This window comes from Oncorhynchus clarkii, chromosome 13, assembly GCF_045791955.1.
Source record: "Oncorhynchus clarkii lewisi isolate Uvic-CL-2024 chromosome 13, UVic_Ocla_1.0, whole genome shotgun sequence".
Lineage (NCBI taxonomy): Eukaryota > Metazoa > Chordata > Actinopteri > Salmoniformes > Salmonidae > Oncorhynchus > Oncorhynchus clarkii.
Genome location: NC_092159.1, coordinates 44,084,766 through 44,110,053, shown reverse-complemented (window position 1 = coordinate 44,110,053; position 25,288 = coordinate 44,084,766). Strand labels below are relative to the sequence as shown.

Here is a 25,288-nt window from a genome sequence, read left to right as displayed (position 1 = left end):
CACTCATAAGGGCACACACAGACACACTCACAAGCACACACACAGACACACTCATAAGGGCACACACAGACACACTCACAAGCGCACACACAGACACACTCATAAGGGCACACACAGACACACTCACAAGCGCACACACAGAAACACTCATAAGGGCACACACAGACACACTCATAAGGGCACACACAGACACACTCATAAGGGCACACACAGACACACTCACAAGGGCACACACAGACACACTCACAAGGGCACACACAGACACACTCATAAGGGCACAAAGGGCAGCCTTATAAGGGCACACACACAGACACACTCATAAGGGCACACACAGACACACTCATATGGGCACACACAGACACACTTATAAGGGTACACACAGACACACTCACAAGGGCACACACAGACACACTCACAAGGGCACACTCATAAGGGCACTCACAGGGGCACACACAGACACACTCACAGACACAGACACAGACACACTCATAAGGGCACACACAGACACACTCACAAGGGCACACACAGACACACTCATAAGGGCACAAAGGGCAGCCTTATAAGGGCACACACACAGACACACTCATAAGGGCACACACAGACACACTCATAAGGGCACACACAGACACACTCATAAGGGCACACCCAGACACACTCATAAGGGCACACACAGACACACTCACAAGCGCACACACAGAAACACTCATAAGGGCATACACAGACACACATAAGTGCACACACAGACACACTTAAAAGGGCACACACAGACACACTCACAAGGGCACACACAGACACACTCATAAGGGCACACTCATAAGGGCACACACAGACACACTCATAAGGGCACACACAGACACACTCATAAGGGCACACACAGACATACTCACAAGGGCACACTCATAAGGGCACACGCAGCCACACTCATATGGGCACACACAGACGCACTCATAAGGGCACACACAGACACACTCACAAGGGCACACTCATAAGGGCACACGCAGCCACACTCATAAGGGCACACACAGACACACTAACAGGGGCACACACAGACACTCATAAGGGCACACACAGACACACTCATAAGGGCACACACAGACACACTCATAAGGGCACACACAGACACACTCATAAGGGCACACACAGACACACTCACAAGGGCACACTCATAAGGGCACACGCAGACACACTCACAGGGGCACACACAGATACACTTACAAGGGCACACAGACACACTCATAAGGGAACACACAGACACATTCACAGGGGCACACACAGACACTCATAAGGGCACACACAGACACACATAAGTGCACACACAGACACACTCATAAGGGCACACACAGACACACTCACAAGGGCACACACAGACTCTCATAAGGGCACACACATACACACTCATAAGGGCACACACAGACACACTCACAAGGGCACACACAGACACACTCACAGACACAGACACAGACACACTCATAAGGGCACACACAGACACACTCACAAGGGCACACACAGACACACTCATAAGGGCACAAAGGGCAGCCTTATAAGGGCACACACACAGACACACTCATAAGGGCACACACAGACACACTCATAAGGGCACACACAGACACACTCATAAGGGCACACCCAGACACACTCATAAGGGCACACACAGACACACTCACAAGCGCACACACAGAAACACTCATAAGGGCATACACAGACACACATAAGTGCACACACAGACACACTTAAAAGGGCACACACAGACACACTCACAAGGGCACACACAGACACACTCATAAGGGCACACTCATAAGGGCACACACAGACACACTCATAAGGGCACACACAGACACACTCATAAGGGCACACACAGACATACTCACAAGGGCACACTCATAAGGGCACACGCAGCCACACTCATATGGGCACACACAGACGCACTCATAAGGGCACACACAGACACACTCACAAGGGCACACTCATAAGGGCACACGCAGCCACACTCATAAGGGCACACACAGACACACTAACAGGGGCACACACAGACACTCATAAGGGCACACACAGACACACTCATAAGGGCACACACAGACACACTCATAAGGGCACACACAGACACACTCATAAGGGCACACACAGACACACTCACAAGGGCACACTCATAAGGGCACACGCAGACACACTCACAGGGGCACACACAGATACACTTACAAGGGCACACAGACACACTCATAAGGGAACACACAGACACATTCACAGGGGCACACACAGACACTCATAAGGGCACACACAGACACACTCATAAGGGCACACACAGACACACTCACAAGGGCACACACAGACTCTCATAAGGGCACACACATACACACTCATAAGGGCACACACAGACACACTCACAAGGGCACACACAGACACACTCACAAGGGCACACGCAGAAACACTCATAAGGGCACACACAGACACACTCACAAGGGCACACACAGACTCTCATAAGGGCACACACAGACACACTCATAAGGGCACACACAGACACACTCACAGGGGCACACACAGACACACTCACAAGGGCACACGCAGACACACTCATAAGGGCACACACAGACACACTCACAGGGGCACACACAGATACACTCACAAGGGCACACAGACACACTCATAAGGGCACACACAGACACACTCACAAGGGCACACACAGACACTCATAAGGGCACACACAGACACACTCATAAGGGCACACACAGACACACTCACAAGGGCACGCACAGACACACTCACAAGGGCACACGCAGACACACTCATAAGGGCACAGTCATAAGGACACACACACAGACACACTCACAGGGGCACACACAGATACACTCACAAGGGCACACAGACACACTCATAAGGGAACACACAGACACACTCATAAGGGCACACACAGACACACTCATAAGGGCACACACAGACACACTCACAAGGGCACACACAGAAACACTCACAAGGGCACACACAGACACACTCATAAGGGCACACACAGGCACACTTATAAGGGTACACACAGACACACTCATAAGGGCACACACAGACACACTCATATGGGCACACACAGACACACTCATAAGGGCACACACAGACACACTCACAAGGGCACACACAGACACACTCACAAGGGCACACTCATAAGGGCACTCACAGGGGCACACACAGACACACTCACAGACACACACACAGACGCACATAAGTGCACACACAGACACACTTAAAAGGGCACACACAGACACACTCACAAGTGCACACACAGACACACTCATAAGGGCACACTCATAAGGGCACACACAGACACACTCATAAGGGCACACACAGACACACTCATAAGGGCACACACAGACATACTCACAAGGGCACACTCATAAGGGCACACGCAGCCACACTCATATGGGCACACACAGACGCACTCTTAAGGGCGCACACATACACACTCACAAGGGCACACTCATAAGGGCACACGCAGCCACACTCATAAGGGCACACACAGACACACTAACAGGGGCACACACAGACACTCATAAGGGCACACACAGACACTCAAAAGGGCACAAACAGACACACTCACAAGGGCACACACAGACACTCATAAGGGCACACACAGACACACTCATAAGGGCACACACAGACACACTCACAAGGGCACACTCATAAGGGCACACGCAGCCACACTCATAAGAGCACACACAGACACACTCACAGGGGCACACACAGATACACTCACAAGGGCACACACAGACACACTCATAAGGGAACACACAGACACACTCATAAGGGCACACACAGACACACTCATAAGGGCACACACAGACACACTCACAAGGGCACACACAGACACTCATAAGGGCACACACAGACACACTCATAAGGGCACGCACAGACACACTCACAAGGGCACACGCAGACACACTCATAAGGGCACACTCATAAGGGCACACACAGACACACTCACAGGGGCACACACAGATACACTTACAAGGGCACACAGACACACTCATAAGGGAACACACAGACACACTCATAAGGGCACACACAGACACACTCATAAGGGCACACACAGACACACTCATAAGGGCACACACAGACACACTCATAAGGGCACACACAGACACACTCACAAGCGCACACACAGACACACTCATAAGGGCACACACAGACACACTCATAAGGGCACACACAGACACACTCATAAGGGCACACACAGACACACTCATAAGGGCACACACAGACACACTCACAAGCGCACACACAGACACACTCATAAGGGCACACACAGACACACTCATAAGGGCACACACAGCAGCTCATTTGGGATATAGGCTTAGCCCTCTCATCTCGTCACACGTGATTGTACCCCCCAGCAAGCCAATAAACAACACGGCACGTCGCCATTCGCTGTGTTGGCAAAGTCATTTAGAGGACAGAGTGTAGTTCAGGGGCTTTGGCTCAGGCGTCAGCCAACTTCTGCCAGGTGTACCAGCAGGTCCTTGGACCAGGATGTAGTTGTATCCCTGTATCTTAATTAAACACTAACGACCTGAGAATTTCTGATAGGGCACAAAGGGATAGTGCGAAAAAGTGATGGAGAAGGCGAGAAATGGACGGAGAGGGCAGCAAGGCCTCGTTGCTGGTCCCCCGTCTTCAGTGCATATGCTCGCTCACCGTGCACTTCCTGTGCAGTCTGCCGAGAACGTCAGTGATTCCCTGTGACAAAACGCATGCTGCTGCAACCCTGAGGTCACTTTCGTGCAAATATTTCTTAGCAAGCATAGTAGTAGTTGGGTAGAACGGGTTTCGAGCATCACTAGTAAGGATAAAGAGTAGTAGTTGGGTATTATTGGTTTCGAGCATCACTAGTAAGGATAAAGAGTAGTAGTTGTGTAGAACGGGTTTCGAGCATCACTAGTAAGGATAAAGAGTAGTAGTTGGGTAGCATGGGTTTCGAGCATCACTAGTAAGGATAAAGAGATCAAATGTCAGTCTAGTCTGGTGCAATATTGTTTGTTTTTTCCTTTGGCTAATTACAGCACACCCCTACTTGGCCTCAAATTGGCTGTGGTGTGGGGATCAATGGAAGTCTTCAGAATGAATGACTTGGCACCTGCTAGACTTCTATTCTTTAGAGAAGCCATGTGACAGGGTTTACACTGTCACATGATCTGCTGGAATCAAGCTGCTTATCCTTTTAGAATATTTAGAATGTATAAACACATGCCTGTATACAGTTGCGTTGGCAACATAGCCATTTAATCCTCCCATGACTTGCCAAACGTGTCACATGCCACAACATGAAAGCAGGCCTTTTAAGAGCACTGTCATTATCAGCATAATAGCCGTTTATGCCTCGCGTTAAAATCATTTCCTGAAATTGCAGTGATTAGGCCATTTAAAGCAGCTTTATACATCTGTAGTTTTTCTCCTTTGGAAGAAGTGAGAACTCTCTCAACACAGAGTAAGTGTTATAATGTTCTGTATTGAAGAATTTCCACTTTTTGATCGAAATCCAGCTTTTCTAGAAGACTGGTCTGTGGTTTGAGGATATTGAGTTTCATGAGCAATATACAGGTAACTGCCAAAATAAAGAACCTAATTGGGCTTTGGGCTCCCACCAGCTTCCAGAACAGCTTCAATATGCATAGATTCTAGAAGTGTCTGGAACTCTATTGGTGGGATGCAACACCATTCTTCCACGAGAAATTCCATCATTTTTTGTTTTTAATTTTAAGGGGTGGATCAGCTTAATATTGTGGAACGATTGTTGCTTCCATCAATGTAATTGTCTGCCTCATTTCCAATCCCCCATATATTTTTGGGGTAAATACAGTGGGGCAAAAAAGTATTTAGTCAGCCACCAATTGTGCAAGTTCTCCCACTTAAAAAGATGAGAGAGGTCTGTAATTTTCATCATAGGTACACTTCAACTATGACAGACAAAATGAGAAAAACAATCCAGAAAATCACATTGTAGGATTTTTAATGAATTTATTTCCATATAATTTAAAAAGCAGGTCACTAGGTGTAGGCAAAACCATAATCAAATAGGTAAACTGTGATATGACTAAAGAGATAATCAGGGCTATTTTTCCACAAATAGACAGGTATTTTCCTTTCCATGGTAGCAAGATCTTACCTATTTTTGCTAACTTTCTATAAAAATGTATTGGAGTGAGAAAATGTCTTTCTTTTGGGATTTGTATACCGAGTATGTCCATATCTCCGTCAGACCATTTAATTGGTAAACTACAAGGTAATGTAAAATTGGCTTTTTTTAGTGATCCAATACGTATTATCATAATTTGGTTTTAATCCAGAGAGGATAGCAAAAGTATCTAGATCCTCTATGAGGCTGTGGAGAGATTCTAATTGTGGTTTTAAAAGAAACCATGAATCATCAGCGTACAATGACACCTTAGTTTTTAAGCCACGGATATCTAATCCCTTAATATTATTATTTTATCTAATTTTAATAGCTAACATTTCGGTGGCAATAAATAGATATGCCGATAGTGGACAACCTTGTTTTACTCTTCTAGATAGTTTAAAACTTTCTGAGATGTAGCCATTATTTACTATTTTACACCTAGGGTTACTATACATAATTTTAACTCATTTTATAAGAGATTCCCCAACATTTAAATATTCTAAGCATTTATATGTAAACTCCAGACGTACTTTATCAAAAGCCTTTTCAAAATCATCTATGAAAACCAGGCCTGGTGTCCCCGATATTTCATAATATTCTATTGTTTCCAGTACTTGTCTTATATTATCTCCAATGTATTGTCCATGTAAAAAACCTGTCTGATGAGGATGAATAATATCTGACAATACTTTTTAAATTCTATGTGCCAAGCATTTTGCTAGGATTTTTGCATCACAACACTGAAGTGTAAGAGGTCTCCAATTTTTTTTAATGGACTGGATCTTTATACACTGCTCAAAAAAATAAAGGGAACACTTAAACAACACAATGTAACTCCAAGTCAATCACACTTCTGTGAAATCAAACTGTCCACTTGGGAGGCAAGACTGATTGACAATAAATTTCACATGCTGTTGTGCAAATGGAATAGACAACAGGTGGAAATTATAGGCAATTAGCAAGACACCCCCAATAAAGGAGTGGTTCTGCAGGTGGGGACCACAGACCACTTCTCAGTTCCTATGCTTCCTGGCTGATGTTTTGGTCACTTTTGAATGCTGGCGGTGCTTTCACTCTAGTGGTAGCATGAGACGGAGTCTACAACCCACACAAGTGGCTCAGGTAGTGCAGCTCATCCAGGATGGCACATCAATGCGAGCTGTGGCAAGAAGGTTTGCTGTGTCTGTCAGCGTAGTGTCCAGAGCATGGAAGTGCTACCAGGAGACAGGCCAGTACATCAGGAGACATGGAGGAGGCCGTAGTAGGGCAAAACCCAGCAGCAGGACCGCTACCTCCGCCTTTGTGCAAGGAGGAGCAGGAGGAGCACTTCCAGAGCCCTGCAAAATGACCTCCAGCAGGCCACAAATGTGCATGTGTCTGCTCAAACGGTTAGAAACAGACTCCATGAGGGTGGTATGAGGGCCCGACGTCCACAGGTGGGGGTTGTGCTTACAGCTCAACACCGTGCAGGACATTTGGCATTTGCCAGAGAACACCATGATTGGCAAATTCGCCACTGGCGCCCTGTGCTCTTCACAGATGAAAGCAGGTTCACACGGGGCACATGTGAAAGACATGACAGAGTCTGGAGACGCCGTTCTGCTGCCTGCAACATCCTCCAGCATGACCGGTTTGGCGGTGGGTCAGTCATGGTGTGGGGTGGCATTTCTTTGGGGGGCCGCACAGCCCTCCATGTGCTCGCCAGAGGTAGCCTGACTGCCATTAGGTACCGAGATGAGATCCTCAGCCCCCTTGTGAGACCATATGCTGGTGCGGTTGGCCCTGAGTTCCTCCTAATGCAAGACAATGCTAGACCTCATGTGGCTAGAGTGTGTCCGCAGTTCCTGCAAGAGGAAGGCATTGATGCTATGGACTGGCCCACCCGTTCCCCAGACCTGAATCCAATTGAGCACATCTGGGACATCATGTCTCGCTCCATCCACCATCCGTTGCACCACAGACTGTCCAGGAGTTGGCGGATGCTTTAGTCCAGGTCTGGGAGGAGATCCCTCAGGAGACCATCCGCCAACTCATCAGGAGCATGCCCAGGCATTGTAGGGAGGTCATACAGGAGGCCACACACACTACTGAGCTTCATTTTGACTTGTTTTAAGGACATTACATCAGTTGGATCAGACTGTAGTGTGGTTTTCCACTTTAATTTTGAGTGTGACTCCAAATCCAGACCTCCATGAATATTTCATTCATTCAGATCTAGGATGTGTTATTTTAGTGTTTCCTTTATTTTTTGAGCAGTGTATATACCACTTGGGTCCTGTTTCAATAATAATGATATCAGACCTTCTTGTTACATATCTGATAATCTACCATTTATATTGGAGTGGTTAAAACATGCTAATAACAGTCCTCTGAGTAAATCAAAAAAGTTTTGTATACTTCCACTTGTATGCCATCCAGCCCTGGAGTTTTCCCAGCCTTAATGGCCCCAGTTGCATCAAGATGTTCATCCTCTGTAATTTGGCCTTCACATGAGTCTTTCTGTACATATGTTAATTTTACTTTATTATTAGGAAAAAATCCATAGAATTAGTTTCAGTTAGTGGAGATGGAGGAGACTGAAACGAAAACATATTATTCATGTACTTTACTTTCTCTTTCAAAATATAATTCTGTGTATCATTCATGACTCCATCATTTGTAACAAGTTTTAAAAGATTGTTTATGGTACACACACAAACACAGGCCGTGTCCGAATACTCATACTTGTGTCCGAAATAGTAGGCCAAAGTGCTTCAAAAGCAAATGAGTAGTCTATCTATAGTAGTCTATCTATAGCTGGCTAGATCAACCAATAGAGGCCAAGTCTTTGAGTGCATGCATCCTCTAAAGATGGAGAGTGAGGGCTACAGGCGATGCTTTCCGGTTAATATGTGAAGCCGTAACTGATGGTACATTGAAGACAACAACTCCTACAAAAACTGGGAATTACAAGTCAGAAACTTGGGTGTCATCCTAGAGCTCTGACTTCAACCTGAAGATCACAAAGTCATGATTTTTCCCAGTGTGAGCTAATTTTGTTTTCGAATCCCCAGTTGTCTTGAACGTACCAAAAGTAATATGTTTCGGCCATGGCATACTTCATTTTTACTATACAGTATGTCCTAAATAGTATGTAGTGAAATTAGTACACAACCTTCCCACAATAAATTGGGTGAATTTTGGCCCATTCCTCCTGACAGAGCTGGTGTAACTGAGTCAGGTTTGTAGGCCTCTTTGCTCGCTTTTTTTTTTTTTGTGGGCAGAACTTTTTCAGTTCTGCCCACAAATATTCTATAGGATTGAGGTCAGGGCTTTGTGATGGCCACTCTAACACCTTGACTTTGTTGTCCTTAAGCCATTTTGCCACAACTTTTGAAGTATTCTTGAGGTCATTGTCCATTTGGAAGACACATTTGCGACCAAGCCTTAACTTCCTTACTGATGTCTTGAGATGTTGCTTCAATATATCCACATCATTTTCCTCCCTCATGATACCATCAATTTTGTGAAGTGCACCAGTCCGTCCTGTAGCAAAGCACCCCCACAACATGATGCTGCCACTCCTGTGCTTCACGGTTGGGATGGTGTTCTCCAAAAAGTACGATCTTTGTCCCCCATGTGCAGATGCAAACCGTAGTCTGGCTTTTTTATGTTGGTTTTGGAGCAGTGGTTTCTTCCTTGCTGAGCGGCCTTTCAGGTTATGCCAATATAGGACTTGTTTTACTGTGAATACAGATACTTTTCTACCGGTTTGCTCCAGCATCTTCACACGGTGCTTTGCTGTTGTTCTGGGACTGATTTGCACTTTTCGCACCAAAGTACGTTCATCTCTAGGAGACAGAACGCATCTCCTTCCTAAGAGGTATGACAGCTGCGTGGTCCCATGGTGTTTACACTTGCATACTATTGTTTGTACAGATGAACGTGGTACCTTCAGGGGTTTGGCTCCCACGGATGAACCAGACTTGTGGAGGTCTACAATTTTTTTTATGAGGTCTTGGCTGATTTCGTTTGATTTTCCCATGATGTCAAGCAAAGAGGCACTGAGTTTGAAGGTAGGCCTTGAAATACATCCACAGGTACACCTCCAATTGACTCAAATTATGTCCATTAGCCTATCAGAAGCTTCTAAAGCCATGATATAATTTTCGGGAATTTTCTAAGCTGTTTAAAGGCACAGTCAACTTAGTGTATGTCAACTTCTGACCCACTGAAATTGTGATACAGTGAATTACGAGTGACAGACACACACACACACACACACACACACACACACACACACACACACACACACACACACACACACACACACACACACACACACACACACACACACACACACACACACACACACACACACACACTCAGAGGCTGAGGGGGAGGGGGAGGGGGAAAAGAAACAACAACAACCAGGATAATTTTTTCCAACAAAATAGGGGAAGAAAAAACCTAAATGACACAACAGTGAGGCGAACAAGGTTGTTAGTGTCTGAGGGCTGAGGGGTTTGCGGCTGTGACCTCATGAAGCAGTACTCAGGGCTCCCACACTAATACGACACGACACACTAAACCCGCTCTATTTTTACTCCCCTCAAAACTCCAGCTTATCCGCCAGTTGCTGTTGCTTTTTTTTCTTATTTGTTTTCATTCAACGTTAACGTTACTGGGCTTCAGGCTTTTTAACCCCCCTCTCAAGCACACACTCATACACAGACACACACAACCAAGCCCCTGTGGGTGTAAGCCGCTGTACACTCTGTGCAGCTCTACCTCCATGTCATTGTAGGTTTACCTGACAGGTTGGCTGGTTTAGGGATGATGGTGTAAAGCTACTGGTTCCTTTCATGGTATATAATACACAGCCAACGGCACAGGGATTAACACAGGGGGAGAGGTGTCTCACCTTAATTCTTCCCTTGGCAGCAGAATAGCATACAAGTGATTCCAGAAAGGGACACAATGTCTTGTATAACTTGCCTAAATGTGTACATTTAATTAAAACAGAGAGGTTGGGCGAGGTTCAAAGCTATTGAAGTTATTAGAGTGGGGTAACTCAACGCATTCTATTAATCTGTGCTCTTCTATTCCAGCATATTTTACAGCCACATTATGATGGGGTCTATTACACTGCTATTACAATGTGTACAATGTAATTACCTGGAATCACACTTGTCTTTACAGCATGATAAAGTAGGGAGGAGATGCATGTGCAGCAGATCCTTACAGATTTTCATTGTTGTTTTGTTTGTTTTAACTTGGTTTAGGGGTTTGGCCACTGGATAACAGAGCTCTTACTGTATCTGAACAAAGGAGGACATTGTTGAGGTCTCTGGGGGTACCAGGTAGATATTCTGACCCATATAACTCATTGTGGACCTACAGGTTGAGTGGATACCATGTCAAAGGAAAAGATTAAAGGTATTTGTAAGGTATTTTGACCTCTATACCACTAACCGCATTCTTCTCTCTCTCTCTCTCGCTCTCTCTCTCTCTCTCTCTCTCTCCCCCCCACCTTTGTCTCCTCCCCCTTCTCGCAGCAGATACGGCAGCAAGAGACTACTACAAGGGCTACCCCATGGTGGACTACTCCCGCCATCACTCCTCGCCCCCCACCTTCCAGCCCATCGCCTTTCACAAGGACAAGCCCTTCCTGCCCCCTCCAGACATCCACGCCCCACTGGCCATAACCATCACCGCCGCCCAGCTCCCCAAGCCCAAGGTCTCCAAGACTAACACCCACCCGCTTACCTCCAGCTCGGCCTTCAAAGTCTGGGACCCTAGTAAGGGCCATGTCCAGCATCCAACGGCCTCCCACATCGGGCAGGCACAGCAGCAGCATCCGCAGCATTCGCAGCATCCTCAGCATCAGCAGCATCAGCAGCATCCGCAACATCAACAACATCAACAACATCAACAGCAGTTACATCAACAGCCCAACAGCCGCCGGCAGGCCTACTCCAACAAGCGGCAGTTCAGCATTGAGACACTCCCGGAACTCTTCTCCCAGCCCCTGGGCTATGGACAGTCGCCCCACATGCACCCCAAAAACAAAGGGCTGCCCACCAACAGCAAGACAGAGGTCACAGTCTGAGCATGAACGTTTGGAGAGTAGGAAAGCAAGAAAAGAGTCTATAGGACTGGGAGTAAGGCCTGGGAGCGAGAGCTTTTTGTACGAATCAGTGTCGTGTTGATGGCTGGAGGGATGAACAGGGACAGGCAATCTTCTATTGCTATTTTAATTGCAGCTTTTCTTTGTTGTTGATAATGTAACACCCAAAAGGGAAGGTAATGATCACATGAAGTGACTCGCTCTCTCTAAACCTGGTTCCTTTCAATTCCCTCTCTGTCCCAGCGTCCTCCCTGTTTTGTTTTGGTCAATCTCCTCTTTGCTCCCCCTGGCACCACTACTCTACAAATCCCTACCCCCCCACACACTTACACACTCTCCTACTGTTTGCAGCCTGTCAGAGTGGTACACATGGGTAAAGCACCTCCAGGACCCTGAACAACAGCAGTGACAATGCCATTGTCTTGTCAGCTCCCATCACCCTCCATCCAGAACAGAGTGAGATACCATTCTGGCAAATCTGTACCAGCGAGAGAGAGAGAGAGAGAGGAAGAAAGAGAAACAGCGAGAAAGGAGGTGCTTGTTTATTCATCCTGAAGCGTAAGGGATGAGGAACCAAGCCGGACAGAGGTTTGGTGCGGCAAGCACCTCCTGTTCGTCACCTGCTGGAGAAGAGCCCTGAAGCTTCAGGCCCCCTGGTCGTCAGAACTGGGGAATCTCACACAGTGGTTGTGTCTGGAGACTCCCTGGGGATCGTCAGCGTCCACGTCTCTCAGCGATGTGTTGTTTGCTGTTGTCTTAATCGGTGACGTATGCATTGGAAAGGGCAAACAGCACAGGTATCAGCGAGGTCACCATAGTCGTGTTGAATGGAACCATCTGTGTTAGTGAAGCTTCAGCAGAGGCCCGATGCAAATCGCAAGGGACAACGGGCGCCTGCAAGAGGGCAGGACCGGTCACCGTGTCTGTCCTGGGTAATATGGTGCCAAAGGCAATACAACGCTGGGAAGTTGTAGTTGTGAAGTAAAGGTCATTTCTTTTTTATGTTATCTTAGCTTTGGCTTGCTGTTGAAGAATTTATCCAAACATGAATGCACGAAGGTCAGGAAGGAAGGAAAATCATACAGAGTATTTTATTAAAGTATGTCTTCCAGACTGACAGCAATTCATGTGATGCATGCATATATTATTGTAATATTAAAATAGGCTTTAATATGATCATTTTGTTGAATGCAGTTGTATGGTTCATCTATATGTATAATGAGTCACTGTAAATGCAGCTGGGTTGAAGCTAGTGGCTAAATATAGACATTACAGTAAGTCTTTCCCAACCACAAGGATTATTTCCAATAGTCAAGCTACAGGAGAGCAAGCAACTCCTCTTGGCTCGTTATCATTTTACACTTGACCGCAAGGTACAATATTTGCATGGAAATCTGATACGTCTAAGTTCACACAAGCGCCGTCCTTCACCGTACGTTTCAGTGGACTCTCCTGCAATTTAGCCCAAGCCTCAAGCTTAATTTATTATCATAAGTAAACAGGTTACGCCGCAGTGCATACCTACGCCCAGGGTATTCGAGACAGGTGGAACCGTATCAACGGATGGCAGCCAGTCAGTCGTGTTTACTAGAGTCATTCACCATTTGCTGCTACTGTTGCTCCTCCCCACCAACCAGCTTCCAGCCTGTCCCTGAGCTCCACCAGAACCCCTTTCCTCTGCTCTTCCTTTCCCCAGTGGGCTTGACTTATGGTGGGAGCCTCCAGCATCCAACCCCTGCATGGTCTTCCAAGCTGTTCCCAGCCAGGGGACACCATGCCTCCTCACGGGGGGTGCAGCCATAACTAATGATACCCAATCGCCAGCATGGCAGGCCCTCACACACTCTCACATACTAGGCATGCATGGAGTGGAGCAGGGCTTTTACAGTGTTAAATGATTTGGAGATTCATTCGGCTGCTATTGTTGAGCCATTCTGTGTTATGGACAGACACCAAGTGGTTTCACTGTAGCCTATGCAGCATGATATGGAATATAGGACATTTGAATTGATTTAAACTACGTGCAGCCGATGGAGTCATTCGTGTTGGAATTGGAATTGGGGATTTGAATAATCTGTCCACGGTTCATACTTCAGGATTTCTAAAGCTGTTATGTAATCTACATAAGACCCACTTGGAGTTGTTGTTGTTGTTTTTATGATATGGTTGAATAAAAGTAAATCAGAAATAGAGAAGTGTTGGGAAATGCACAGTACATGTATAAATATGCATCATGCACATCTGCACTCATAGCTGCCGTATGCAGCATGCACGGTCACCATTTAGCTTTCTCCAACTTCAATTTGTAAAAGTGGGGCTGGGGTTTAGACACAATGATTCTTAGCTTAACAGCCCAGCCATATAAAGTATTCTATGGAGTCTCTCCTTTATCGTTCAGGATGCATTACTGGTTGTGAACAAGCAATGGATGTGTGCAAGTAACAAGCAATATGTTCTGTCTGCAAAGCAATAAGTACCCATCTATCTGCAAACCCTCTCTCTGGAGTCTGACTTTGGACCATTCCGGAGTCCTTTAAATGTGGGGAGCTGAGGTGGAAGCAGAGCTACATAGACCAAGATTTTTCAGGCTCTTCTGAAAGTTATTTTGGACTATTTTCTCAGAAACCAGACAGAGCTTTTCACAGAGCTTATTTTAATTTTCTCTTCTCTCTCCTCGTGCGCTTCTCTGGCAGAGGAAGTTGTATTAGCGAATCAGAACTCTGAGAACCCTTTCCACTCAGAAAAAAAAGCTTGATTAGCTCTCCATGACCTTTTACTATTGGACGGATTCAAATGTTATTTTACAGACACAATTCCAGCAAGGCCATACTAAGAAAACACAAACCTACAAGCAGTTATCAGGGCTGGCCTGCAAGAGTGGACACCTCTGAAACCTCAGCTGAGCTCTACAGGCTGCAGGCACTAGGATAGTTTTGCTAATGCTAGCTGAACGATGCTAACGTTGTGACACATGGATCCTTCAGGCTCCAGGGAGTCTCCATGAGGAGGGTGAGTCTCTGTGAGGCCTCAAGGACAAACACAGCCTGGGGCCAAGCTGACAGCTAGCAAGGCACCAGGATGTTGCCAGGCTAGCGCCTTGGCTTACCTCCTATAGTAGAACGAAGCACTGTAATTGGCTGAGATTCCACCTTAATGTCCCTCTTCTTCCCATCCTAGTGCTGAGCGAATGTTGACCCGCAGGTATATCTGACTCACGGGAGACAAACACTGCTGACTGTTCTAAACAGTGACACCCTACTTGAGTATAATTTACCCGGTGAAGGGCCTTTTTGGCCCACAGGTATGCCAGAGTCTTTTTGCCGCAGGCCTCCGTACAGTGAATCCTACACCAATACTGTCACAGTAAGCCCGCTGGTTTTGGATTGCCTCAGTCTGTGTTGGACAGTCAAAAGTGAATTAAAGCTGTCGAAGGCTTACTGGCCCAAAGTTTTGCCTCAGTTTCTCAACACTGGACGAGGAGCAGGACAGAGGAGCCATGTATATCTCACAGTCGTTCATTCTGTGGTTGTAGGTGCTGGACCAAAACAATTCTTATCAGGAGAAATTGAGTACACGTAACTGATAGCACACAGTGGGAATGTCAGACTGTGGACCATCAGCTTAGTGTGCATACTCAATCTCTATGATTACACTGTATATACGGCACCCTAAAAGAGCTGAATGACTGTTCTTTGTAAAACTTCCTTAAACGCAACTATTCTACAACAGGTTATCTGAATGCCACCTGGTAGACATACTTGGATTTCATCCGTAGCAATATATTGTGTATGATTTTTTTGTACTGTATTCGGATTGGAAGTTCTTTCAAAAAAGCAGCGTTTGACTGAGGAGAGATGAAGTGCTTTCAGATTCAAAACTGGCCACGCACAGAAAACGTCCTGTGTTTGAAGCTTGTGCTTTTTCGGATACTATGTATGGTACATACACTCATGTATTCATGTCAAAAATGCATTGTATTCAAGTGCTTTTGGCAACACATTAGTTAACAATGACGATTGAAGATTTGTGATTCCTGTGCAACTTATATCTGCAAATCATGTGTTGTTCCATACTTTTGGTAGTCGACTACCTTTGATTGTTACGTACTTGTGTATATATATTGTACCACTTGTCTTCTGTAAAAATGGTTAAATACTTGTTTTATATAAGGGCTTTTTATAGACTTAAACAAGAAAAACATCTTTCTCTCGTTTAGCGTTGAGTGGAGAGCTACCAGTGTTTGGGTCACCCAGATTGCGGTGTCCAAATGAATTTGTTCTGACATCTCCGATTTGGCTGAATCTGTTTCTTTGGGTTGTTAGCTGGCAGAAGCGTTTCAAACCCCTGGTGTATGTGAAGTTATCTGACAACATGCGAGGCTAAGGAGGGGAGGCCTACTCGTCGTTCTATCAGCTAAAAGTCCCCCCTTCCCCCTACTCCACTCTGTAAAGCAGGGCAAATACTGGTACTCTTTTTAATCTTAACCTTACGAGGGGGCCCAGTATCAGCAAGATTTCTTTACCATTAAGCCGCCATACCCACCTCTTCCCCAGCACCATGAAACAGTATCCGTGGGTGCGTAAACTCTAAGACAACAAGGAAGAAACCATAGGGAGGATTTTAATTGACGTCCTTAACCAAGCATCTATCAATTACCTTTGCAATGCCTGTAGACTTGGTCTATAAACTAGCCCAATTATAAATGTAAAATTGGATTGTTTTAAATGAAATTGTCATCTAATTTGATTTATATTCAAGGTCCATGGCTTTTAAATGAATGCAAAAATTGGTTTGGACACCTCTTAATATGCCCAGGCTGTCTAGATAGAATGGAGATACAAGGTAATTAAGGTGCTGGAACATTGCATGTTTTGACCAGAAATTATATTAATTTAGCTGACGGGCCTGTACTAATTATACTGCCTGACATCTAAAAATAATCCTTGTTGTTGCAGGTGTTCTTATGTTCTCTGTTTACATGTGGTTTTGATTATGCAGTTCTTTATTCATAGTTAAAGGCCACGAGAAATGGAGCTAAAAATGTATATTTAATGTCTAGAAAAATGTGTAGGCCTACATGATGTGAATAAATGTGTACACACAAACACACACTGACACAGTAAATACAATTCCAGAAGAACAGGCAAGACAAATGAAAAGCATATTTTATGTTAATTTGGAGGCTATCATTCACATTGTATAAGGAAGACAGGCACTGTCAATAGAAGAAAAAAAATTGAAGTCCAACCCTTTGGTCTACTGGGCATGTTCTCCATGAGTTCAGCATTTATCTGGGCATCCCTTTCTCCTAGTGCCCTGCATTTGTTTTGTTCTGCCACCCCATCCCAAACGGAGACCCAGGCCAGCTGTCACTGATGTTTCACTTCATTTATATGTCTCCAGGGTCTGGACTGACTCCATCAGAGAGAGCAAAGAGCCAAACGCCACAAACCACATCCCTCTCTTGCTCTCTCTCACATCCTCCCACTCCAGTAGTGGACAACCTGAGGCAATGTCCTGAATTAGGAATGTTAAATGTTCAGGTTAAAATACTCTGAAATACATAGCAGCACACTCCTTTTATAGAGCGTTAATAAAACTACACTAAAGGTTTACAGGATGTTGCATTTGGGCAGCAGATCAGTTGATAGGAGTGTTCCAATGAGCTCCTTCCACAAAGACAGAGGACATTGATATGAGGGGAATTAAAAACCCCTCCCACCCAACCTTAACACTTCAGTCCTATGCAGATTCAATCGGTCTCATAAAGACACCCTCATAGCCTCAATAGGGTCCTTTCATTCCCTAGCTGTTTATTTACATTTTAAAAGAGGTTATCATTGAGGATGATGATGACAACAATGATGAAGATTGTTTCCATTTTTACAGCACTAATTACAATAATTTTTGAGGAAGAGTCAAGGTCAAAGTTATTGTCTGGCTTTTTAACCATCTCTTTTCAGAGGAAACCTTACTAAGTGTTCTTTGTATGAACTTGATAAAAAATTAAAATGGTCAGAGAAACCTTGTGTCTTGGCATGTTTGTGTGAGTGTCTGTCAGACAGGGAGTAAAAAAAGAGAGAAAAAGGCTTTCTTATAGTTATTCCTAAACCAATACTGTGGTATAGTCCAAACGGTACAATGTACATTTCTGCTTCCTGCTCTCAATAAGTTTCACTAGCAGCTGACATGGTGTAGACAAACCTGGTCTCGGAGCATTTCATATTATTCTGTATGTTAATCCGAGACACTCCATTTAGTACAATCATACAATACATTTCGTATGGTATGTATTAATTTGTGGATGTCCATCCATTTCATATGAAATGTTACAAATTACAATATGTTCCGAATTTGCAAAACATATGATATGTTACCGATTCCACTTTGTTGTGGCTAATGTTAGCTAGCTAGCTAAAGTTCGCTAGATTAGGTGTTCAAATCAAACCAAATTTGATTTTCCACATGCGCCGAATACAACACGTATCTTACAGTGAAATGCTTACTTACAAGCTCTTCACCAACCATGCAGTTCGGAAAAATACGTGTTAAGTAAAATAGATAAGTAAAAAAAATACTAAATAAAAGTAACAAATAATTAAAGAGCAGCAGTAAAATAACAATAGCGAGGCTATATACAAGGGGGTACCGGTACAGAGTCAATGTGCGGGGGCACCGGTTAGTCAGGGTAATTGAGGTAATATGTACATGTAGGTAGAGTTAAAGTGACTATGCATAGATAGTAAACAGAGAATAGCAGCAGTGTAAAGGTGAGGGGGGGGGGCAATGCAAATAGTCTGGGTTAGGGTTAAGGTTAGAAGTTAGGGGAAGGGTTAGCTAACATGCTAAATAGTGGCAAAGTATCTCAAAAGTAGTAAGCAGTTGCAAATTAGCTAAAATGCTAAAGTTGTCCATCATCAGATTCGAACATGTAACCTTTGAGTTGCTAGACGGTCGCATTATACTCCCACCCATCCACCCGGATTGACCAATCACCCTTCCTCCTTTTGTTTCTTGTCTTATGTAAACATACCAAACGCAACATATCATACTAATTTCAGTCTCCAGGCTTTACATTTACTATGTTTCCCATAGTCTGTGAGACCAGGCTGTGTAGATAAGGGAGACCATGAACACTAAAAGGGAATGCAGTCAATAATGAAGGAAATGAATAAATCATAACGCTATGGGAGAGGAAAAGAAAAAGCAAGAATAAGACAGCATGGGACAATGAAAGAAGGAGCAGGACGAACGGAAGTGGGGAAAAAGGAATGTGACATTTCCAGAAGGAAAGAGGGAAGCAGAACCGAGGGAATTGAACAGGAGAGACAAAGACAGACAGCACTAGATTAAGAAACAGAGACAAGAGCGACAGCAAAACCGGAGAGAGCTGACTAAGAGAGAGATAAGCCCACCACATGAGGAACTAGCATTGTGATTGTAATACTGCTGATTGATTGTTAACTGTGCGGCAAGAATGGGTGGCCTTGAGGGGCGGCTGGGCCTGAGGGAAGGGAGCAGAATAGGGGGTTTGAGACAGGCAACAGTCTGGCACAACAGTAAGGGGTGCTTGGACTGCAGTCGGAGGATATCGAGCCTTTCAAACCTCCCTCTCCACACATATGCTCTCGCACACACACACACACACACACACACTCACATGCCATACACTCTGGCACTCGAACACACACACGCCCACACTCTGCAGGCCAGCGACAGCTCCATCAATCTCATTGGCTCAGTGTCTGCACACAACAGCTGTCAGTGCACAGGCAGGAAGGTCTCAGGCTGCAACGACAGGCTTAAAAAAAGGGAGAGAGAGGGAAGTGTGTGGATGGAAAACATGGAGGACAAAGAGAAATTGATAAGAGCAGGCGCCGTGCTCTGTGTGGTGTGGTGGTCCTGTAATGGTCAGTCACTCGGGCCGTAATAGTGTGTGGACGGCTGGACACCCTGTCTGTCCGCAGAGGGGCATCGACAGCGACCTCAGTATATTAGATGGATGGGCTCCATCGATCTTCCCATCCACCGTTTCATAAACTCAATTAAATTTGAGCACTCCTGAAGAGCTGCATAGTCCCCCTGCACTGCTATTCTCCCATTTGGTAGGAAATCAGGCACCCTTTACTTGAAGGTCACATCACACCCTGTTGGCCAGAAGAGGTAACACAGGAAAGAAAAAAGGATTTGGTTCCCTTCCAAGTCGGTACTGTACTTCTGTCAATCAACTCAATTTGCAGCTCTACCTCTACAGTACTCCCCAATAATGTCAACCGGAGGATTGTCATTTGTCAAATTAATTCCAGAGAGAGATTGCTTCAATCCTCCAACAATGGCAGGTAGGTACCCCCACCACTTCATAAAACACTAGTGACCCTAATCAATATGTATGGTTTAAGAGGGGTGATCTGTGATGGAGTAGTGGGTGGGGTTGGGCAGCCCATAAAACCTGATGGACTATTTCAGTGCAGAAAATGAATTAAATGCGGAGGAATTCATTGCGATTGGATGCATCCGGAACGACTTAAGCAGGATGGGGTGGCGGGGGGGTCTCGAGTGACGTTTTCAATTAGTTGGCAGAAATAAAGTACCCTGCTCAATACTCAGAGACCTGCACACTATTGTTTCAGCTTCAATTACAGTCAGGAATAAAGTAGCAAGAGGAATTCAACTGAAAAGACGGGACAATCTACACTGACAAAATAAAAGCTTAAAACAGATTAACTTTGGTAATTGTCCGGAAAATTAATTGGTGTTCCAGATTGGTTAATTAAACGAAAGTGACAATATGGGAGGGGCTAGAGGAGAGCTAGAGCTTTCAAAAAATATTTTAATGGTTCCTTAAAACGTTTAAGGGGGTGGGGGGGGGGGGGGGGGGGATATTAACCGCTTATTGAAAGAGTTCAGTTTTGAGTTCAGTGTCCAGAAGCCCCTTGGATCTTCATTGAAGAGGTAAGGGAAGAGGACGATGGCTGCTGTGACTGAGTCCTGTAAGGTTTTTGAGAAAGCATTAAATAAAACAATGTATACTAAGATGATACATGTGATCTACATAGCATGTGGAAAAATATACACCTTTGTGTTTCTCCTCATCAGAAAACCTGCAGACACACAGACAAAAAAAGTGAGCACATGAAAGTAGGCAGTTGCAAAGCAGGGTCTATATCTATTGGCCAGTTGTAATACAGTAGTTTGGTCATTCTAGGGCAGGGATCATCAACTAGATTCAGCTGCAGACCAATTTTTTATTGAGTAAGATGGTCAGGGGACTGGAACATATTTACAAATATATGACAAAACAGATGTAATCATTTCAAACCTTGCATACATTTGTATATGAACACATACTGGATATCTCTTATGCATGGGAATTTTTTGGAACAGACTTCCAAAATTAAAATAACGAAGCAGATTTGCTCATGTTTTTCGTTTTTTATGTCCAAAAAATTTTTATTTTATTTTGCGCAGAATATTTGGTGGGCCAAATAAAATCACCCACTAGCCAAATTCAGGACACGGGCCACCAGTTGGAGAAACCTGCTCTAGGGGGATTCTGGTGCTGAATGATGACGTCACAGTATCCGCTTTTTAAAAATGTTCATCTCCAACCCTCATTCCATGCCGTGGCCCCCAAACATCCACGCTGTAAACCACAATTTATCAAATTTAACCAGTTTCCCTCCCCAGAGCAATCCCCAAATCCCTCAAGTGTTGACAACTTAAAATTGAGCATTTCAGAATCCCTAATACAGCAGATCGGGGCTGACCCTCTACCATGGAGGGTTTTCCATTCAACAGCACCAGTCACCATAAGGGCAAAAAGTCAAAGAGGAGGATATACTGGATAGAAACTGCCTGTCCGCCCCCACCACAAACACACAAACAGGAGAAGTGAGAGAGAAGCAAATCTTGAATGTATGTTTGTGGTGATATGCAACAAACCATAAAAAGGATAATACATTCAAACAAGCAAGCAATGCTCAAAATTGAGCATGTGCACATGTGTGGGTGCAGTGTTGTGCGAGTCTGAGGCCGTGCAAATGCAGACTATCACATCCAGCCGTGATTGGGAGTCCCATAGGGCGGCACACAATTGGCCCAGCGTCGTCCGGGTTTGGCCGGGAAACAATTTGTTATTAAATGACTTGCCTAGTAAAATAAGGTTCAATAAAATACAAAATTGTTTTTCTAACTCCGGATACAGAGTTCACACTGTTGACAGAATTTGTCACAGTAAACCATGTACTTCGTAGTGCTCCGTTGCCTAAAATGGAAAAACACAGTCAAGTCAAAAAAACAACTGCATTATAATACATTTTCAGTGTCTAAATTGGTATATTACAGCAATAATTTATAGGGAGGACTTTATTAAAAAATTGTTTGGCAAAGGTACTGATACAGTACATATTAATAATAATACAGTCACGATGTTAAGGGGCACCCAAAATAACAACACAGCATTCGTGATTCACCAATGCGGCTCCTGGTTCAGTAGGCATCACTATAATTGATGGAGTGGACTACAGTATACACGAAACACGTCATCTCCGCATACTTAATTGCTTATATAGGTTCAAATGAAACAAACATTCCCATCTTTGCAATCTCTTAACCATAACTTACTTTAGCTACAGTACTGGCTGACATATAGTTCTGTGCGTCTATGAAAATGAACCTACGTCCAAGGGAGATCAAGTACACTACGTAGCAGCAATACCTCTGTTAAAAAAAGCAGGTTCTCATTTTTATCAAATATATCAAATCCTATCACGTCTGTCATAATGTTCGAGAGCAATATCATTAAAGCTAAGAGGGTAAGACCACGTGTTCTAAAACATGAAATCATGTTTCCTGGCATTTTCAAATATATTCCAAACTACACCCCATATTATGGGAAAAATATATCGTAGTCAAATGTCACTGTCTGTGTGTCTCTCCTCTGTACCGGGCTCCTGCTGCAGTTCTCCTACTTAGTCAGAGCTGCGGTCACCAGACTGCTACACTGGAGCCACGGTCTGACCCCTGCATGCATTCATGCTAACAAATAGCTACTTGATTCTCCTTCACCTTGGCTTCCCTGATCATCTCCTCTAAAGTTCTCATGAAAATAAGTAGGTTGTGTTTTTTATTTTTTTTACCCTAAAGCTGCTAGACAGATGTGATTATCATCTTGTTCTCACATTACTGGTTCAACATTGTTACAATATCACCATACTATTACTAATACTACTAAGGGCAATAATAAACGTAGACAATAGTCTAGATGGGTGGCTACGGTAAGCTGCTGACTGGCTCAGATGAAGGAGCATCATCAACTACAGTCCGCAGGGTTTGTTAACAAAGGTATTACTGTATGAGCTACGTGTGTAAGAGGGCCTGCCTTATAGAACGTATGGGTATACATAAGAAATCTATCAAAGTGTTATTCAGTAAGAGGGACTGAGTTCAGAGTGCAGTAGAGCCCGTGTGTTTTTGAGTCGTTGTACCGTACTTTGAGAAAAGAGAGAAAGAGTTTGACAACGTAACATCAGCATCCTGCCGTGTGGATGACACTAAGACTGTCCAGGGCTATAAGCAGGAGTCCCAGTGGAGCTGCAGGTCTGAACTGTCCAGAAAGTCTGCTGAGAAGACGCTGGGGGGAGTGTGGGGGCCCAGGGGACCCAGTGGGGCGAGCCCTGCAATCTCGTTGCTCGCCCCTCCCATGGTGATATCCAGCCAATCCATGCTGTCCAGGGCATGGTCTCCGAAGTCCAGGCCAGGGGGGTTGGCTGTGTAGCCCGACAGCTCATAGGTGTCCATGGGCGAGGATGTGTGGTCCAGGATGCTGGGGGTGCTTAGCATTTGATTGTGAAGGTCGTCAATCAGGGTCAGGGGCCCGCCAGGCTCCACCCCCAGGAGGGGTTTGCCCGTGGTGCTCTCCAGGAAGTCCTCCAGACGTCCACTTCCTGTGTTGCTTACGTCCTGATCATCGGTGGCCGGCGCCTGCAGCTCCTCCTCCTCCCCTTGGCCTGGCTGGGGGGTCTCGGGTTCGGGAGGGGTGGAGGGCGAGAAGTGGAGTTGCAGCTGGAGAGGGGAGGGGGCCTGAGAGTGGGAAGGGGAAGGGGTGTTGGGGCGCAGTCGTGCCAGGGAAGGGTCGGGCGCTGGTTTGAAGGTGGCTGAGATTTCTGGGAGAGGAGGAGAGAGAAGAAATGTCAACCAGTAGGAGACAAATATTGAATCAGGAAACCAGGAGGAGCTCTTCTTCTATCGCCATTCAACACTCACCTCCTGTCTGAATCAGGATGTCGAAGAGGTCGTCCATATGCTGGGTGGATCCATTATCCTGGGAGCAAGACACAGGGAGAAGAGTAAGTCCTGACACAGCCACTGAGTTGAGAGGTAAATTTCAGAAGAGCCTTGGCATGGTTGTCCATTATGAGACCTCTGAGACACAAACATAGAAACAGAGAGACAGCCAGGTGGCGTGGGTTACCTTGTCATCCGGTGGGTTAGGGGAGGGCGTCTGTTTGGGAGAAGGAGGACTGAACAGGGGTTCATGGTCAAGACCTGGACTCAAATCCTCCTGATGGAAATAGAACAATGTTCTCATGTCTTAAAAATGTATACTATTAACTTGTCCCTTTAGAGAACCGCAACTACAGTACAAGTTTTAACAAGTTCACAATTACCGTTTGAGCTGGAGGAGAGGGGGAGGTGTCTTTTTCAGAAGGGGAGGAGTCATCATTGGGGAAGAAAGGCTGGAGATTGGGCGGGGCAGAGAAGGAGAGAGCGACCCCTGAGGAGTGATTGGTTGACATCTGCAGCCCCGCCTTCTGTCCCTAAGCAAAATGGGAGATAAATCTTAATTAGCTGAGATGCAAATGAGCTGAAATCTTCATTCTGAGCTTAAAACATAAATCACAAAGATGAGGAATATCATTACAGCAATTACCAGAATAATAATCACTATTACATTGCATTAATTATCAGCGCTTATATATAATATATACATCAAGGATTCTGTCAGCGTATTACAGGGTTTGCAT

The 25,288-nt window shown here is 45.0% G+C and overlaps 2 protein-coding genes across 9 annotated transcripts in view; one reads left to right on the top strand and one right to left on the bottom strand.

Moving 5' to 3' along the window:
- LOC139364812 (protein shisa-9-like) overlaps nucleotides 1–12,772 on the top strand; it is an 84,433-nt gene extending 71,661 nt beyond the window's left edge. The window contains exons 4-5 of the mRNA XM_071101928.1: nucleotides 11,419–11,496; nucleotides 11,692–12,772. Coding sequence (XP_070958029.1) covers nucleotides 11,419–11,496; nucleotides 11,692–12,245 — 632 coding nt within the window. The 3' untranslated portion in view covers nucleotides 12,246–12,772. The remainder of the gene's footprint in view (nucleotides 1–11,418; nucleotides 11,497–11,691) is intronic.
- An 8,722-nt stretch (nucleotides 12,773–21,494) lies between these two features.
- Nucleotides 21,495–25,288, bottom strand: part of LOC139364783 (myocardin-related transcription factor A-like) — a 43,806-nt gene continuing 40,012 nt past the window's right edge. For all 8 annotated transcript variants that reach the window (XM_071101848.1, XM_071101849.1, XM_071101852.1 and 5 more), the window contains 4 exons: nucleotides 24,932–25,081; nucleotides 24,736–24,825; nucleotides 24,528–24,585; nucleotides 21,495–24,427 (listed from right to left, as the gene is read on the bottom strand). In XM_071101848.1, the coding sequence (XP_070957949.1) occupies nucleotides 23,832–24,427; nucleotides 24,528–24,585; nucleotides 24,736–24,825; nucleotides 24,932–25,081 (894 nt within the window). In that variant the 3' untranslated portion in view covers nucleotides 21,495–23,831. The remainder of the gene's footprint in view (nucleotides 24,428–24,527; nucleotides 24,586–24,735; nucleotides 24,826–24,931; nucleotides 25,082–25,288) is intronic.